This window comes from Hemiscyllium ocellatum, chromosome 3 (assembly GCF_020745735.1).
Source record: "Hemiscyllium ocellatum isolate sHemOce1 chromosome 3, sHemOce1.pat.X.cur, whole genome shotgun sequence".
Classification (NCBI taxonomy): domain Eukaryota; kingdom Metazoa; phylum Chordata; class Chondrichthyes; order Orectolobiformes; family Hemiscylliidae; genus Hemiscyllium; species Hemiscyllium ocellatum.
Genome location: NC_083403.1, coordinates 92,218,579 through 92,238,086, shown reverse-complemented (window position 1 = coordinate 92,238,086; position 19,508 = coordinate 92,218,579). Strand labels below are relative to the sequence as shown.

The 19,508-nt window shown below is 40.8% G+C and overlaps 1 protein-coding gene and 1 non-coding gene across 2 annotated transcripts; one reads left to right on the top strand and one right to left on the bottom strand.

Annotated features, from left to right (window-relative positions):
• Positions 1–2,913: 2,913 nt before the first annotated feature.
• On the bottom strand, positions 2,914–2,985 carry trnam-cau (transfer RNA methionine (anticodon CAU)). The gene has a single exon. It is a non-coding gene; the product is annotated as a tRNA-Met (tRNA).
• A 65-nt stretch (positions 2,986–3,050) lies between these two features.
• Positions 3,051–17,908, top strand: sdhaf4 (succinate dehydrogenase complex assembly factor 4). Its single transcript, XM_060821281.1, has 3 exons — positions 3,051–3,102; positions 8,219–8,368; positions 16,434–17,908. Exons 1-3 carry the CDS (start codon positions 3,081–3,083, stop codon positions 16,541–16,543), a joined length of 282 nt encoding a protein of 93 aa, XP_060677264.1. The 5' UTR covers positions 3,051–3,080; the 3' UTR covers positions 16,544–17,908.
• Positions 17,909–19,508: the final 1,600 nt, after the last annotated feature.

Genomic DNA, 19,508 nt, shown 5'->3' with positions numbered 1-19,508 from the left:
CAATATATAATTTTAATTGCATGACACTGTGATCTTTTGAATTGAACTGAATTTATTGTCACGTGTACCGAGGCACAATGAAAAACTTTGTCGAGCGATCAATACAGGCAGATCACAGAGTTAAGTAGCATAGATAAGTAAATAATAGGTAGATAATGGCAAAACCAAAAAACACAGGTACAGGCGAATGTGAAGAGTTTGTGAGTCCATTCAGTATTCTAACAACAGGAGGGTAGAAACTATTTCAAAACCAGCTGGTGTGTGTGTGTTCAGGCTTCTGTACCTTCTCCCCAATAGTAGAGGTTGTAGAAAAACATTCAACATCAGGTTATAGTCCAACAGGTTTAATTGGAAGCATACTAGCTTTCAGAGCGACACTCCTTCATCAAGTGATAGTGGAGGGCTCAATTGTAACACTGTGTTACGATCGAGCCCTCCACTATCACCTGATGAAGGAGCGTCGATCCGAAAGCTAGTGTGCTTCTAATTAAACCTATTGGACTATAACCTGGTGTTGTGTGATTTTTAACTTTATACACCCCAGTCCAACACCGGCATCTCCAAATCATAGAAAAACATTGCCAGGGTGGGATGGATCTTTGAGAATGCTGGCAGCCTTTCCTAGACAGTGGGTCTGATAGATGGACCTATGGATGGTAGGTTGGCCTTTGTGATTGTCCAGGCTGAGCTCACCACTCTTTGTAAGTGTCTCTGATCTTGAATGGTACAGTTGCCATACCAGGAAGTGCTATATCCTGGTCAGAATGGTCTTGATGGCGCACCTATAAATGTTGGCAAGGGTATTCACCATCATGCCTAATTTCTTCAGCTGCCTGAGGAAGAAGAGATGTCATTGGGCCCTTGTAACCAGTGCATCCATGTGAAGAGTGCAAGAAATATTGTGGTTGACAACTCCCAGGAGCTTGACACTCTCCACTCATTTCACCGCTGTGCTGTCAATGTGTAGGGGTAGCATAGGTAACATCCCACTGAAAGTCAATAATGAGTTTACTATAAACTCTTTTGCTATAAATTCTGAGTCTTACGATCTTTGGAAGCTAATACTTCCAAATAAATCTGTTGGGCTATAGCGTGTTGGGTGATTTTTAACATTGTCCACCCGAGTCTAATACCAGCGCCTTCACATCATAAGATGTGGGAGAGAAGTATTCCATTTAGCTCATCAAGCCTGCTCCATAATTCAGTGAGATTGCAGTCAGACAATACAGTTTGGGTGGAAATTGCGTGGTTTATGTTTTGCGGACTATTGGTATGAGTTCTTGGTCTGTGGAATGCTGTACCATTCATGCCTCTGAGATGGGTTCTCAGGAGGTCAAATCGCATTTTCAAGGCTTTGTTTTCTACATTGACACTTCCATACTTCATTTGTACCACTGTTTGGCATGTATCATTAAAAGCCCAACAATATCTGGATATCTCATAAACTTAATAGAGCTTTTCAAGGTAATGACAAAGAAGATTGATGACCGCAGAGTGGCAGATGGCATTGACTTTAGTAAGACCTTTGACAAGGTCACTTGTGGCAGGCTGATTTACATTTCTAATCAGAAAAACATCCACAGTTATTCTGTTTTCTATAACTAAGCACGTTCTGTATCTATCTCACCAGCTCACCACAGATTCCATGGAATTGTAATTTCTATAAATGACTTTGAGGAGAATGTAGGTCACCTTATTAGTAAATTTGTGGATGATACAAAGGAGAGGGGTGCTACGGATAGTGAAGATTTCCAGATGATATAGATGGGTTTGAAACTTGCGTGAAGAAAAGGCAGATGGAATTTAACCTGGACAAATGTGATGTGATGCATTTTGGAAGGTCTAATGTAGGAGGGGGGATACAGTAAATGGCAGAACCCTTAGAAGCATTAACAGGAAAACAGGTCCACAGTTCCCCGAAAGTGACAATTCAAGTGGATAACGTAGTCAAAAGGCATATGGCATGCATGCATTCATCATTTGGTGCATGGATTATAAAAATTGGCAAGTCACATTGTATAGATCTTTGACAAGGCCATACCGTATTGCATATAGTTCTGGTTACTAGAGCATTTGCAGGCTTTGGAGAGGGTTAAAAGATGATTTACCAGAATGTTGAACAGATTGGAAGGTATTAGCTATGAGGAGAGGTGGAACAAGCTTGGTTTGTTTTCACTTCAGCGTTGAAGGCAGAGAGGTGACCTGATAGAGGTTTACAAAATTATGTGAGGTATGGATTGAATAGATAATCAGAATCCTTTTCCAGGATAGAAAGCCAGTTACTGGGGACATAGATTAAAGGTAAAAGGGGGAAAGTTTAAAGGAGATGTCACAGGCAAGTTTTTTTTATATGGAGCGTGCTAAGTGTGCTACCAGACAAGGTGGTAGAAGCAGATACAATAACAACATTTATGAGGCATCTTTACAGATACATGAATAGGCAGGGAATGAAAGGGCATGGACCTCATTGAGGCAAAAGGTTTTTAGTTTAGAAAACGTGCTTTGTGTTGTCACAGGCTTGGTGGGTCAAAGGGATTTTCCTGTGCAGTACTGTTCTTTCTTCTTTGTTCTTTGATCTCTCACTGACAAAGCTATCTTTGTCCTTGACAAAATCTGGACAAAGGTGACATTGTTTATGCACACATATGTGTTACACTTTATTACAATATTTCATGGAGTATGGAATCAGAGTCACACAGCATTGAAACAAATCCTTTTGGTCAACCAGTCCATGCCAATCATAACTCCAAACCAAACCAGTATCTCCTGCTTGATCTTGGCTTATATCCCTCCAAACATCTCACTTGCATAAAGGATCTTAATATTAATTGTTAATGTACCGAAATTAATATTAATTCTGGGTTAGAACATCATTATTGATGTATTCAAAACACCAAATAAAGAGAAAAGGCTTAGCAGAGGATGGTTTCGATCCATCGACCTCTGGGTTATGGGCCCAGCACGCTTCCGCTGCGCCACTCTGCTTGGCTTAGTGTAATGAAAGAACGCTTCCTTTAACATTGCTGGCACGAGTGACGTAATATTGAAGGTTTAGTTGGGTTCACGTGAGTAATGGCAAGATGGCGGCGAAGAGATGTCACAGTAAGTGAGAGAAATAAAGAGAGAACGCGGAGACTGATGTGAGAAAGGGAATACAATGGAGAAGGAGAGAAGAGATAGAGAGTGAGAGCGAGACTGACACCGACACTGACATAAACGACAGCGAGGAGGATGTGTGAAGAAAGGAATGAGACGGAGTGATAGAGCGAAACTTAGAATATCTTTTGTTGTCAAATGAAAAGTTTTTACAGATACACGGAAAGGAAAGTTAGAGTGTGTGTATAAGAGAGAACGGAGGAAAGGAGAGTGATAGAGAGGGACCGGGAATGTACGGGAGGGGAACCGGTAGAGTGATGGCCGCATAAGTACATCCATCAGGTCGTATTTCACGGTCACCTTCTGCGCCCTCAGATTGAGTCAGGATTTAATGTCTCCCCCCCCGGCCAACTAACGCCGTCTGCCTCCCATAAAGTATTCCCCATACAACCCAGTCCTTCCTCACTCATACATTCACTGAATTTCTCTTTCAATGTCGGTATGCAGATCCCCTTTACAACTCCCATGTATCACCTTCTGACAATTCTCTGGCTAGTGAAATTTGTCCTGAATTTCTTATTGCATTTAATAGTCACTGATGTATCTTCACAGCCCATAACTCTGGTCGCCTTTGTAATTGGCATCATCTCTATACTGAACTTATCCAATCCTTTGATAAACTAAAGATGCCTTCCCAGCTCAGTCACCCCTGTGTGTATTGTATACTTTTATTCTGTGTACCTGCTTTACTTTATCTGTCACTTTATTTAAGAGTCATTAAAATCTGTATGTAATCATTATTGTGTGCCATTTTCTCATTTACATTATTCAGTTACATAACCATTCCTCCAGTACCTTTCTGTTGTTCAGCAGTCTACGAGACCTCTGTTAGTGTATTAATCCTGTCTCTTTCACTTTAATGCATATAAGTTTTGTTTCTAACCATGTGTTATGCAGTTTTATTCTGCTTCCGTTATGTTATTTCCAAAAACATAAGCTACTCATTCTCATTTCCTTGCTCCTCAATTCTGATTATGTTCTCACCTACAGTGTTTAGTTACTTGACCTGTTCTTCATGTAGCTGTGCATCAACTATTCCTTGCTAGTTTTTTGTTGCCTCAAATTTCCTTTATTTTAGATGCTGTCTTACTTTCACTGTTCAATTTAAATAAAACTTCCTCAATTCAATATTGCCTATTACTTTTCAGGATTTAGGAAGGTAGATCTGAACTTTGAGAAGTTGGGCCAGCATCACCAAAGCATGGGATAAAAACAAATTACTGCGGCTGCTGGAATCTGAACCCAAAAGAGAAAATGCTGGAAAATCTCAGCAGGTCTGGCAGCATCTGTAAGGAGAGAAAAGTGCTAACGTTTCGAGTCTAACTGACCCTTTGTCAAAGCTTTAACAAAGGGTCAGTTAGACTCGAAACGTCAGCTCTTTTCTCTCCATAGATGCTGCCAGACCTGCTGAGATTTTCCAGCATTTTCTCTTTTGGTATCATCAAAGCATGAATGGTCTTCTAGAAACATGTAAGATTCTAGGGCATCTGATAGGATGGATGCTGAGAGAATGTTTATCCTTGTGGGTGAGACTAGGACTAGAAGATATAGTTTAAAAATCAGTAGTTATTTAATACTGAGAAGTGGAGGAGGTTAGTTGGTGGTTAGTTTTTGGATTTTTCTATCCAGGAGAGCAGGGAAAATGAGCTATTAAACATATTGCAGGTTGGGTTAGATAGAGTTTTCATTAATAGAGAGTTGAGGGGAATGGGGAATGGATTGGAAAGTGGAATTAAGGCCACAGAAGTCAGCCATGATCTTATTAATTGGTGGAATACTCAAGGGACTAAATGTTCTACTTCACCTACTTAAATTCATCAGCTAGGGCCTCTATATATGTCTTTCTAACAAGTCAATAATCTTTCATGGGTAGATGATCTGTAATTACACATCATATGCAGAACTGAGTTTGCTGGTCTATGTAGTGTTTGGTATTGTTGCCCAGTTTCAACTTCACCTAAATGGTAACTCTTCTGACCAGATATCAATTTATAGTAAATGGTTACTCCAGTTTGGATGGTCTTGGAGAGTCCCTGGAGATATTGCATTTTTTTTTAGGGAGGTTTTGAGGGTGTCCTTGAAGCATTTCCTTTCCCTTCTTGGAAGCTATTTATGACTAAGTTTGGAGTAGACAGCTTGTTTTGGAAATGTGATGATATGATCTTCCTAATTCAGTTAATTGACTGTAACCAGTGCCTTGATACTGGAAAAGCTGCTCTGAGAGAGACCCTGATAATGGAGATTCTGTTCTATTTGTTGATTTGTAGAATTTTGTGGAGGTATCGATAGTGGTATTTCTTTATGAATCTGAGATGTTTGCTGTACATTGGCCATGTTTCAACCACATTCATTTACAAACAGCAAAAAAAAATGCAGAAACCTGAACATCCCCCACACTCACCTCCTCATACACCACCTGTGGCAGTGCATGTGGATTGTTTAGTGAGTTCAAGAGCCATAACACTAAAGTGGAAGAAAGTCATCTCTGTCTTGAGGGATTACTTCAGACTGGTTGATCTAAAATCTTGAAAAAATTAACTTAAAGCAATTGGCAATAGAAGCAAATGTAATATGAGAGAGCGCTTTTCAGGCAGTGACTGGTTGCAGCCTGGAGTACGCTGTCCAGGGTTGTTAAGCAGGTTCAAGAAAGGCTTTTAAGACAAGTTAGAGTATTACTTGAAAAAGAACAATGTGCAGCATTAAAGGAAAAGCGCAGGAGAATGGTCAAGTGTTTAATCGGAAAGCTGGTTCAGGTACAGTCAGCTAAGCTGTCTCCTTCTATACTGTTGTGATTTTGCAATTTTTTCCCCTTTGTATTTCTTCTGATGGGATGTTAATCTGAAGATCTGTCTGCTTGTTTGGACAGAGGATATAAAATAACCCATGTGCAGTTTTCTTTGTGTTTCTATCAAAAACAAACTTTAAAATGGGTATGGTAGAATAGGATATGGTGGATTAAGGGTTCACATTCTAGACTCAGTAAGAGAGTTAAAATCCTACTATGCTCAGTTGGGAATTGAATTCAGTTAACACTGCAAATTGTCTGATATGTATTGAACCCAACTCGTTCACAAATGCCCTTTGAGATGTCATTACAATCCACCAGTCTGGCCAATATATGTCATTCTAGTCCTACAGGATCATAAAATTGTTATGGTGCAGAAGGAGGCCATTTGGTCTTCTCAAGGGAAAGCAGCATCAGCCAAGTTCATGACATCATTGCGGCTCTGGAGAAAGATAAGCAGCAGGTCTATAGTGATGGGGGATTCAATAGTAAGGAGTACTGACTGCTTCCATGGCTGCACATGTGAATATCAAGATGATATGTTGCCTCCTTGGTGCCAGGATCAGGGATGTCATGAAGCGGTTGCAGGTCATTCTAGAGTAGGCAGGTGAATGGTCATTGGTCATAGTACCAACAAATTAGGTAAACAATGGAATGAGGACCTGAAAACTGAATATAGAAAGTCAGAAAATAAATTAAAATGCAGGACTTCAAATGTAGTAATCTCAGAATTACTGTCAGTGCCATGTGCCAGCAAGACTAGGAATAAGAGGAAAGATCAGATAAAGGTATGACTGGGGAAGTGATGAACCAGTAAGGGGTTTAGATACTTGAGACATTGGGACCCTTTCTGGGAAGGTGGGATCTATATAAGCCTGACTAGTTGCACCCGAGCAGGTTCAGTTAGTGAGGTTTTAAACTAGTATGGCACAGAGATAGGAACCAATCTTAAGTCTACTAAATGTAGGCTTAAATGAGTCAGATTCAGATCAGGAAATCGGAGACAGAACATTAGCTAGTGATGTAGTCAACAACTTGCAAAGACAAAAGAAATGAGGATTAGAAAGCATCCAGCAAAAGAAATTGACAGGGTTGAGCTGTTAATACTTCAATGCAGAGTATTACAACCAAGACACATGAACTAAGGGCACAGATAGATGTCATTGCTAAAATGAAAAGCTGGCAGAAGGAGGGGCAAAATTGGCAGCTTGGTATCCCTGAATGGAGAGTTTGCAGACATCATAGAGTGAGTAACAATAAAAGAAGGGGACCAGCAGCAATTGGTTAAAAAATCAATTACATTTGTGAGAACAGATGATATACTAAATGGGTTAACAAATGAGGATTTATGGGTTGAGTTTAGGAATAAAAAGGGGGCAGTCACACTACCAGGAGTAAACTATAAAACCCAAATAGTGAGGGGGAGATTGAACAAAAATGTCTGCCTGTAGGAAAAAGAGGCCAATAATAGAAGGAGACTTTAATGATCCCAATATCAATTGAGTTTCAAATAATTTAATGGATTTCAAGTATAAGGAGTTTCAAATAAAACTCTGCAAATGCAAATTTGTGTGTGCGTATGCGTATGAGTGTATGAGAGAGAGAGAGAAAGTGTGTGTGTCTGTGTCTGTCTGCATGTGAATATGTGCGTGTGAGTGTGAGTGCACATGAGTGTTTTTGGGTGTGTGCATGCTTGGTACAGTGTGTTTGTGAGTGTGGATTAGAATGGTGCTGGAAAAGCACAGCGGTCAGGCAGCATCCGAGGAGCAGGAAAATTGACGTTTCGGAGGCACTGCAATTGATATTGTTTATGTAGATATTTCATCAATGGAAATGAGAAGGACATGGACACAAAATTGAATTAATGAGAAATAGTTGTCTTTCAGATTGCAGGGAATCATGAAGTAGAGATTCCCTGGGTTCTTCTGTTAAGGCCAGTACCATTTAGCTTTATACGAATGACCCAGACTAAGTGTATTGAGTATAATTTCAAAGTTTGCAGATAACCAAAGGTCAGGAGCAAGATAGCAATTGGCTGAAGAAAACAGATGCAATTTAATAGGAAAAGGATTAGAAGAAGACTCTTTGACCCATTCAATCTGTTCTGCCACTCAATGAAATCATGGGTGAACTGATTATTGTGCAGTTGCTTTACATTAGCTTGTTAGTAACTTTGTAACAATGTCTGGCTACTTTCCTTTCATTTTGCTATTTAAATTACTTTTAGATATGTTGAATGATGGGTTGAATTCTGTTTTCCACATTGATTGAACATAGGTTTTGTGCTGTGGAACACCTGGAGATTGGCCAGCTCGAAAACAGAGAACAAGCCGGGCTCGAGAAAGGAACCTCTGAGAAAGCCTGTAACCCCTGTTGGCCGCTTGGATCATCCACAGCAGAAGACGGTGGGAGAAGATCCCCTGGAAAGTGAGTGCTCTGTGTTTTGGAATGGAACTGCTGTATTTCAAACATAATATATATGAAACCTTACAATGAGGCAACTTATTTATTTACCAGCGATTGTGTTGGAATTTTTTATTTGACTGTAAATTCCAGTAGTGCTGACTGGTTCTGAGGACAGGTAAGTGACCAGGAAGTATGCTATGACCTAGGCACAATGTAGACCCATAGATATGATACAGCACCAAAGGAGGTCATTCAGCCCATATTGTCCTAATATGACCTAAGGTACTCAGATGTCCTTTCTAATCCAATCTTCTCACACACAGCCTGAAGCCCGCAACTTATAGCACCACAAGTATAGATCTAGGTACATTTTGAAAGACTTTTGGGTCTGTGCCTCCACCGCCAACTCAGGCAGCGAATTCCAGATAACCACCACTCTCTTTGCATAAAAATGTCTTTCCTTACATCCGCTCTAATCTTTCTGCAACTTAGCTTGAAGCTATGACCCCTAGTTTTTGCACTTTTCTGCCAAGGCAAACAGGTTCCTTCTATTCAAAGTTTGGGAGAAGATTTGTAGCACGGGTGCTCGTTGTTGTGGTTCTGTTCGCTGAGCTGGGAATTTGTGTTGCAAACATTTCGTCCCCTGTCTAGGTGACATCCTCAGTGCTTGGGACCCTCCTGTGAAGCTCTTCTGTGATATTTCCTCCGGCATTTATAGTGGTTTGTCTCTGCCGCTTCCGGTTGCCAGTTCCAGCTGTCCGCTGCAGTGGCTGGTATATTGGGTCCAGGTCGATGTGTTTGTTGATAGAATCTGTGGATGAGTGCCATGCCTCTAGGAATTCCCTGGCTGTTCTCTGTTTGGCTTGTCCTATAATAGTAGTGTTGTCCCAGTCAAACTCATGTTGCTTGTCATCTGCGTGTGTGGCTACTAAGGATAGCTGGTCGTGTCATTTCGTGGCTAGTTGGTGTTCATGGATGCGGATCGTTAGCTGTCTTCCTGTTTGTCCTGTGTAGTGTTTTGTGCAGTCCTTGCATGGGATTTTGTGCAATTGTAATTCTTGCAATTGTACTAGCCTCACCATTTTCTCTGGCAGCTCATTCCAAACACGTACCACCCTCTGCATGAAAAAGTTGCCCCGTAGGTCTCTTTTATATCTTTCCCCTCTCACCCTAAACCTATGCGCTTGAGTTCTGGACTCCCCCACCCTAGAGAAGAGACTTTGTCTATTTATCCTAACTGTGCCCCTCTATAAGGTCACCCCTCAGTCTCTGACGCTCCAGGGAAAAGAGCCCCAGCCCATTCAACCTCTCCCTATACTTCAAATCCTTCAACCCTGGCAACATCCTTGAAAATCTTTTCTGACCCTTTCAAGTTTCACAACATCCTGCTGCAAGGAAGGAGACCAGAATTGCACGCAATATTCCAATAGTGGCCTAACCAATGTCCTATACAGCCGCAATATGAACTCCCAACTTCTGTGCTCAATACTCTGATCAATAAAGGAAAACATACCAAACTCCTTCTTCACTATCCTATCTACCTGCGACTCCACTTTCAAGGAGCTATGAACCTGCACTCCAAGGTCTGTTTGTTCAGCAACACTCCCTAGGACCTTACCATTAAGTGTATAAGTCCACTAAGATTTGCTTTCCTAAAATGTGACACCTCACATTTATCTAAATTAAACTCCATCTGCCACTTCTCAGCCCATTGGCCTATCTGATCAAAATCCCACTGTAATCTGAGGTAACCTTCTTTGCTGTCAACTACACTTCCAATTTTGGTGTCATCAGCAAACTTAATAACTATACTTCTTATGCTCATATCCAAATCTTTATATAAATGATGAAAAGTAGTGGTCACAACACTGACTCTTGTGGCACTCCACTGGTCACAGGCCTCCAGTCGGAAAAACAACCCAACACCACCATCTTCTGTCTTCTACCTTTGAGCCAGTTCTGTATCCAAATGACATCTCCAGTATCTCCTTGTAGCTCCAGTTCTCCAGACCTAAAAGCATTCTAGTCAATCTTCTCTGCACTGTCTTCAGAGCAATTCCTGTAATGTGGTGACCAAAACTGCATGCAATATTCCAGTTGTGGCCTCACCAGTGTCTTATGCAACTTCATCATTATATCTCAAGTTTTGTATTCTATGTCTCTGTCAATGATGGAGAGCATTCCAAATGTCTTCTTTACAACCATATCTATCTGTACTGCTACCTTTAGGGACCTGTGCACTTGCAAGCCAAGATCACTCACTTCATTTACCTCTCAGTATACTCCCATTGATTGTAAAATCCCTTTTACGTTTGACCTCCCTAAATGCATTACCTCACACTTCTCAGTGTTCAACTCTATCTGCCACTGTCTTGCCCATTCCATCAACATATCTATATCATTTTGGAGCTCAGCGATCCTCTACATATCCACTACACTGCCAATTTATGTGTGTCCAAACTTCTCAACTATGCTCCCCCTCCCCCCAAGTTCACATTCAGGTTATTAATGTACAAAACAAAGAGCAGGAGTCCCAACACAAAGCCCTGTGGAACGATACTTGAAACAGCTTTCCATTTGCAACAACCACTATCGTTCAATATCCTTTGTTTCCTGTAACTAACCAATTTTGGATCCAATTCAACATCTTACTCTGTATATCATGGGCTTTTATTTTTCTAACCAGACTGCCATGGAAGATCTTGTCTCATGCCTTACTAAAATTGATGTAGACACCACCAACTACACCTGCAAATGTGTTGCTGGTCAAAGCACAGCAGGCCAGGCAGCATCTCAGGAATAGAGAATTCGACGTTTCGAGCATAAGCCCTCCTGATGAAGGGCTTATGCTCGAAACGTCGAATTCTCTATTCCTGAGATGCTGCCTGGCCTGCTGTGCTTTGACCAGCAACACATTTGCAGCTGTCATCTCCAGCATCTGCAGACCTCATTTTTTACCACCAACTACACTACTGTCATAGATTCTCTTTGTCACTTAGAGTGTTAGAGATGAAACGGACCCTTCGGTCCAATTTGTCCATGACAACCAGATATTCTAAATTAATCTAATCCCATTTGCTAGCGTTTGGCCCATATCCCTCTGTACCTTTCCTATTAATGGGCTAATGTATTGCCGCTATTTAATGAAGGTGATAAGAAAAAGCCAGGGAACTATAGGCCCGTGAGCATGACGTTGGTAGTGGGCAAATTAAAAGAGGGAATGCTGAGGAACAGGATTTTAATGTATTTGGAAAGGCAAGGACTGATTAGGGATAGTCAACATGGCTTTGTGCTTAGGAAATTGTGTCTCACTAACTTAAGTTTTTTTGAAGAAGTAACGGAGAGGATTGATGAGAACAGAACAGTGGGCGAGCTCTATATAATAAGGCAGTCAACAAGGTTTCTCTTGGCAGATTGGTTAGCAAGGTTAGATTACATGGAATAGAGAGAGAACTAGCTATTTGGGTACAGATCTGGCTCAAAGGCGAAAGGTGGTGTGCCATAAGGATCAGTGTTGGGTCCACTGCTTTTTGTCATTTATATAAATGATTTGGATGTCAACATAGGAGATGTGATTAGTAAGTTTGCAGATGACTTCAACATTGAAGGTGTAGTGGAAAAAAGGTTACCTCAGAGAGCAATGTGACTGTGATTAGATGGGTCAATGGGCCGAGGAGTGACAGGTGGAGTTTAGTTTAGATAAATATAAGGTGCTGCATTTTGGAATGGCAAATAAGGGCAGGACTTATTCACTTCCTGAGGAAGTAGTGGATGTGGATACAGTTACAACGTAGAAAAGACATTTGTATAAGTACACGAATAGGAAACGTTTGGAGGGATATGGGCTGGGAACAGGCAGGTGGGACTAGTTATTTTTGGGTTATGATTGGCATTGTTGGACCGAAGTTCAAAAGATATAGGAGCAGATTTAGACCATTGAGCGGCATGGTGGCACAGTGATTAGCACTACTGCCTTACAGTGTCAGACACCCAGGTTCAAGTGTGTGGAGTTTGCACATTCTCCCCGTGTCTGCATGGGTTTCCTCCAGGTGCTCCGGTTTCCTCCCACAGTCCAAAAATGTGCAGGCTAGGTAAATTGGCCATGCTAAATTGTCCGTAGTGTTAGGTAAAAGGGTAAATGTAGGGGAATAGGTCTGGGTGGGTTGCTCTTCAGAGGGTCGGTGTGGACTTGTTGGGCCGAAGGGACTGTTTCCACACTGTAAGTAATCTAATTGGGTCTGCTCCACTATTCAATCGTGGCTGAAATCATGGCTTTGAAATCAACTATAATATAAGGTTATTATGACACAACTGACAAATTGAGAACAATTTCTGTCACTTCAGCCTGAGAAATCAAACAAAACATCCTTCTGACTTGCAACTGCAGTTTGCAACTACAGTTTACAATTCCTTCTATTTCATTTTTAAATAAATCCTTACTATTTCCACTTTAAACACTTGCCATTACTAATTATATTTTCTTAATAAAAACATCTATTTGTATTTTTAGGGTGAAATTCAACCACTTTACAACTTTACCAAGCTATTAAATGACACTTGTTAATTTCCACAGACAATTAGGGGACCTAAGCAAATCTTCACTTTGTATTTTGGAATCTGTCTTTGACATCTGCACTTAAGTTTCAACTATTTATCTTTCCCTAATCATAACCTTCCTTTTTATAACCTTTCTCTGCCCTCCTCCTATGTCAGTGTTGCTTTTTGAGATTGTGTTTACACTATTTAAGACTTTATCTTCCCTAATAATACATTGGGCCTCTTCATTGTCTATAAATATTTGCTCAGAAATGCATCTAACCTTTTCACACTAATTTGTTGTTTACCTTTCTAATTCTACAATTACCAAAGAGTGCAGAATACTGGGGGATCAGACCTTTCCTTCTACTTTTACTAAATAACAAACTTAGGGCTGTAGACCGTACAAAAATGAAAATGTGTTGCTGGGAGAGCGCAGCATCCAAGGAGCAGGAGAATCGACATTTCGGGCATGAGCCCTTCTTCAGGAATTCTGAAGAAGAGCTCATGCCTGAAACATCGATTCTCCTGCTCCTTGGATGCTGCCTGACCTGCTGTGCTTTCCCAGCAACACATTTTCAGCTCTGATCTCCAGCATCTGCAGTCCTCACTTTCTCTTAGAAGACCTTACTAAAATGCCCATTATTAAATAGAACATAGAAAAGTATAGCACAGAACAGGCCCTTTGACCCACAATGTTATGTTGAGGATTATTCCTAATCTCAAATAAAATAACCTAACCTACTCACCCCTCAATTCACTGCTGTCCATGTGTGCATGTCCTGCAGTCATTTAAATATCCCTAATGACTCTGCTTCCACTACCACTGCTGGCAACGTGTTCCATGCATTCACAACTCTGTAAAGAACCTACCTCTGATGTCTCCTCTATACCTTCCTCCTAACACCTTAAAACTATGATTCCTCGTGCAAGTCAGTCTTGCCCTGGAGAAAAGTCTCTGACTATCGACTCTATCTATTCCTCTCATTACCTTGTATGTCTTGATCAGGTCACCTCTCCTCCTCCTCTCCAGAGAGAAAAGTCTGAGCTTAGTCAACCTCTCTTCGTAAGACAAGCCTTCTAGTCCAGGCAGCATCCTGGTAAACCTTCTTTGCACCCTCTCCAAAGCCTCCGTATCTTTCCTATAATAGGGCGACCAGAACTAGATACAATATTCCAAATCTGGTTTCACCAGGGTTTTGTAGAGCTGCAGCAAAACCTCCTGGCTGTCAAACTCGATCCCCCTGTTAATGAAAGCGAAAACACCATATGCTTTCTTAACAACTCTATCCATTTGGGTGGCAATTTTGAGGGATCTATGCACTTGAACACCAATATTCCGCTGTTCCTCCACACAAGAGCAAGGCAAGAACCCTGTCTTTAATCCTATATTCAGCATTCAAGTTTGACTTTCCAAAATGCATAGGACAGATGTTAGGGGTAGATTCTTTACGCAGCGGGTTGTGAGTTCATGGAATGCCCTGCCAGTAGCAGTGGTGAACTCTCCCTCTTTATGGTCATTTAAGCAGGCATTGGATAGGCATATGGAAGTTATTGGGCTAGTGTAGGTTAGGTAGGATTTGGTCGGCGCAACATCGAGGGCCGAAGGGCCTGTACTGCGCTGTATTTTTCTATGTTCTATGTTCTACTTCACAGTTATCCAGGTTGAATTCCATCTGCCATTTCTCAGCCCAGCTCTCCTTCCTACCCATGGGTATCTCCAACCTTTGTGTCATCGGCAAATTTATTAACCCATTCCTCAACTTCCTCACCCAAGTCATAGAGTCGTAGAGATATACAGCATGGAAACAGACCCTTCAGTTCAACCCGTCCATGCCGACCAGATATCCCAACCCGATCTAGTCCCACCTGCCAGCACCCGACCCATATCCCTCCAAACCTTTCCTCTTCATATACCCATCCAAATGCCTCTTAAATGTTGCAATTGTACCAGCCTCCACCACATCCTCTGGCAGCTCATTCCATACACGTACCACCCTCTGTGTGAAAAAGCTGCCCCTTAGGTCTCTTTTATATCTTTCCCCTCTCACCCTAAACTATGCCCTCTAGTTCTGGACTCCCCTACCCCAGGGAAAAGACTTTGTCTGTTTATCCTATCTATGCCCCTCATCATTTTGTAAACCTCTATAAGGTCACCCCTCAGCCTCCAACGCTCCAGGGAAAACAGCCCCAGCCTGTTCAGCCTCTCCCTGTAGCTCAGATCCTCCAATCCTAAGCCATTTATAAAAACTATGAAGAGCAGAGGCCCAAGAACAGAGCCCTGCAGGACACCACTTGCCACTGACCTCCAGGCAGAATAGTTTCCATCTGCAACCACTCTCTGCCTTTCGTCAGTCAACCAATTCTGAATCCAGACAGCCAAGTCTCTCTGTATGCCATACCTCCTGACTTTATGAATGAGCCTACCATGGGCAACCTTATCAGATGCCTTGCTGCAGTCCATATACATCACATCCACTGCTCGATTTTCATCAACCTGTCTCATCACCTCAAAGATCTCAATAAGATTTGTGAGGCATGACCTGCCTCTCACAAAGTCATGCTTGACTGCCTTTAATCGTGCTTTGCTTTTCCAAACAGTCATAAATCCTATCCCTCAGAATTCTTTCCAAAACCTTGCTGACCACAGAACTAAAACTGACTAGTCTGTAATTGCCAGAGATTGCCCTATTACACTTCTTGAAAAGAGAAACAATATTCGCTTCCCTCCAATCCTCCAGTATGACTCCCATGGTGAGTGAGGAAGCAAAGATCTTTGCCAGTGGCTCCTTTCTCTCTTTCCGGAGCAACCTCGGGTAAATCTGGTTTAAAACTACCTGTTTACATGAACCTGATTAACTTCTCTAATATTTCTTCAGAATGAGAATCTCATTTTATCCAGTATATCCATATGGAGATTACAAGTCCAGCTATGAACGTCACCTGAACGTAACTATCAACCCTTTTCGGTCATTTTGTGTTAGTTAAAAAGCCTGAAGTGGCCATCTTGTCAACTTAGTCATGGGCTGCTACAACTGACAGTACTTGCTATGATTTTCCTTACAAATGATTTTAAAACTATATGCACAGAGAAGACCATGGGCTGAATGATATGCAATGAAACAGATATTTTTCTTCAACCTGGCCAATGGTTACTTCCCATCCCTGTCCCTCAACTTCCACAAGGTGGTGCTTTTCCTTGTTTTTTGGATATGGCCAGTATTTATTCTCTAACTGAATAAAGGTTTTAGTGAATCATATAGATTTTAAATAACCTAGCAACTTTTGTTGAATTTGTGGTTGACTCCTAAATGTATCAGGTCCAGTTTCACAAATTGCTGTGGTGGGATTTAAGTTCTCAGTCTCTAACTTGGCAGCCTGTGTAGCCTATAACATTTTTTTTTGTTTAAAGCAGGATTGGGTTGTTCGAAACAACATACCTGTGACACTCAAATCACCTGTTTGTCCCTCCAGGCTCAAGTGTGCAGTTCCTAATCTAACACAAGTTATACAATTGACAAGTGATATAACTGATTGTTCTGTTGTCTAGGGTTTCCTGATGACATCAATCCAGTCACAAAAGAAAAGAACGGACCAAGAGGCCCTGAGCCGACCCGCTATGGAGACTGGGAGAGAAGGGGACGCTGTATTGATTTTTAACATTTTCTGCTTTATGTAAATTCAGCAATGCACAATTTGTAAAAAAAAATTGAGGTTTATATGTAAAGTTCAACCATGACATGGTAATGCAGCTGGGTTCATATGAGGGTTTAGTTCTGTTTAATTTAGAGCAGATAATAATACACACTGATGTGGTTTCTCAATGCTGTCTTAGCCTCTCTAAAACATATATTTTTAGGCTCAATTTGAAAAATTATTAATCAATAAATAGCAATTAAATACATTATCATGTTACAAGTGTCTCAAAGTTCTCCATAAAACTTAATTTGTAACATATGATCAATGTAGAAATATTTGTGTAATTGTCGAAACCCAGGAAGGATTTTTCCGATGACAGGGTGTCACAGTCTAAGGTTACAGGATGGACCACTTAGGACTTCAGTGAGGAGATATTTCTTCACCCAGACAACTGACTCCATTGAATTCTCTGCCACAGAAAGTGTTTGAGGCCAAAAGGTTGAATGTTTTCAAGAAAGAGTTAAATCGCGTTCTTAGGACTAAAATGATCAAAGATTATATGGGAAAAAAATGGAAACTGAGTTGAATCAAAAACAGAACTTGCTAGAGACACTCCATAGGTCTGGCATCATCTGTAGAGAGAAAGTAGAGATAATATTTTGGGTCCAGTGATCCTTCAGAGATAGTTTTGCTTAACCTAGTGCCCAGCAATTTCTGATTTGTTTCAGATTTCCAGCATCTGCAGTTTTGTTTTATTGTACAGAGGTGGATGATCAACCATGATCACATTGATTAGTGGAGCAGGCTCAAAGGGCCAAATGGGTTATCGATGCACCCATTTTCAATGTTCCTATGATTCATGTCAGACATATGATCACAGGATGATTCAATGTATTACACATCTAGGTAGAATTATTTATGTGTTTTAATATTGTAGCAAGATTAATGTAACATACCATGTTAGGTGAAGAAAACAACTTCATATCCTGAAGAACCCTTGTTTGGACTGCCCTGCCCACCCATTTCTACCATGATGGATCAATCAGGGCTAGCTATGCCCCTTATAATGTAGATATTCATTTTCCAAGTTTTTACAGACAGTGGCTAAGGTTCCATGTATTTGAAAATCTGTCCATGTGCCATGTTCATTGTATTATTTGTTACCGTGCATTATACTGTTAGCAAATGATTTTCTTTGTGAGCAGATAGTATAAGACAGATGGTGTCACAGACAATGAGTCAGGCTATTGCAACAAAAAGCTGGAAAGCTGAGACCATCCCACTGAATGTAGCAGCTTAATTTTGTGAAATACTTGGATAAATAATGTTATATGGTTGGTCATAGCTACTACGTAGCTAATATGAAATAAAGCTGTTATTGATTCATCACAGGCCCCAGCTCACCAAATTTTCTTTAGTCTTTAGAGAGATTGAAGAAGCAAGCCACAAGTACAAAAGACACAAAACCCAGTTCAAACCTCAAATGGACACTATTATACTCTTGGGTTACTCTATTGTTTATTTAAATATGCACTGCTAGTCTCAGATTGCTTACAGAACAGCTAGTTGTACCTGACAGGTCTAAGAAAATATTAACGGTTATGCTTTGCTATGCAAGTATTTTAATTAATATTTCAGTCATATTGTTAATCAAGGTTGACTTTTATTTTTATTTTTTCCCATTTAGTCTTCCTCAGGGATTCAAATAGAAAGGTTTCCAATAGCAATGTTACCAAATGGCCTCTTAATTTGATTTCATCTTATTCTAGGACTTGTCATTACAAACATTCTTAACTCCAGCTATTGGTAACCTAATGTAAAGAAATTCTTAATAGTATGGCTGAAGAAATTCCTCCTTGTCTCAGTTCGAAAGGGTTGACCCTTCAGTCTGAAGTTGTCGCCTCAGGTCCTAATCTCTCCTTCTTGTGGAAACATCATCTCCACTCCACTCTATTCAGGCCTCTTAGTATTCTGTAATTTCCAATAAGATTCAACCCTCATCCTTCTAATCTCCATTGAGAACAGACTAAGAGTCCTCAACCAGTTCTTCCCAGGGTCATTCTTGTGAACCTCCTCTGGATCTTCTCCGATGCCAGCAATTGTTCATTCCTAAAAACACAAGGCATTGTTCAAAATGCAGTCTAACAGAACCTTATACAACCTCAGCAGTACCCCGCTGCTCGTGTATTCTACCTTTCTCAAAATGAATGCTAACATTGCATTTGCCTTCCTAACTACGTACTGAATCTGCATGTTAACCTTAAGTTCCTGAACGAGGACTCCTTTGTTCTTCAGATTTTTGAAGCCTTTGCCCATTGTATTTCATCTGTTATTTATTTGCCCATTCTCATTGCCTGTCCAATTCCTTCTGCAGCCTCCCCACCTTCTCAGCACTATCTAGCCCTCCTATCTTAGTGTCATCTGCAAACTCAACAACAATGCTGTCATGTCCTTTATCCAGTTCGTTGATGTGTTACATGAACAATTGTGGCCTCAATATTGACCCCTACAGATCTACACTAGTCCACTAATTGCCATCTTCAAAAAGACCTCATCATCTCCACACTCTGCCTTGAGTTGATGAGCCAAATCTCTATCCATGCCAACACCTTTCCCCAAACACTGTGCGCTCTTATTTAGCACTCCTGTGTGCTACCTTGTCAAATGCCTTCTCGAAATTCAAATCGAACGCATCCACTGTGGAATGTTGTTATTTTCCTATCTACATACACATCCTTTCCTTAATTGTGAAATGTATCATATGCAACATTTCTTAGAAAGGAATAAGATGTATGTGAACCCAACTATTCTTTGACAACTGTGAGACAAATAACAAAGAAATGGCTGGAAGTACTGAATATTACAGAAGCTATGACAACATTTCAGCAATAGCTCTGGACACATAAGCTGTTCCAGTTTAGCTACAACGCTGGCATTTACCCAAGTAAGAGGTATAAAGTTATTAGGGACATGAATAGAATAAATA

Excerpts from the sequence above, each read along its gene's own strand:
- sdhaf4 (XM_060821281.1), top strand. The coding sequence starts at position 3,081 with ATGGCGGCGAAGAGATGTCACA. Across the intron at positions 3,103-8,218 it reads GGCGGCGAAGAGATGTCACA|GTTTTGTGCTGTGGAACACC; the intron begins GTAAGTGAGAGA and ends GATTGAACATAG. Across the intron at positions 8,369-16,433 it reads GGGAGAAGATCCCCTGGAAA|GGTTTCCTGATGACATCAAT; the intron begins GTGAGTGCTCTG and ends TCTGTTGTCTAG.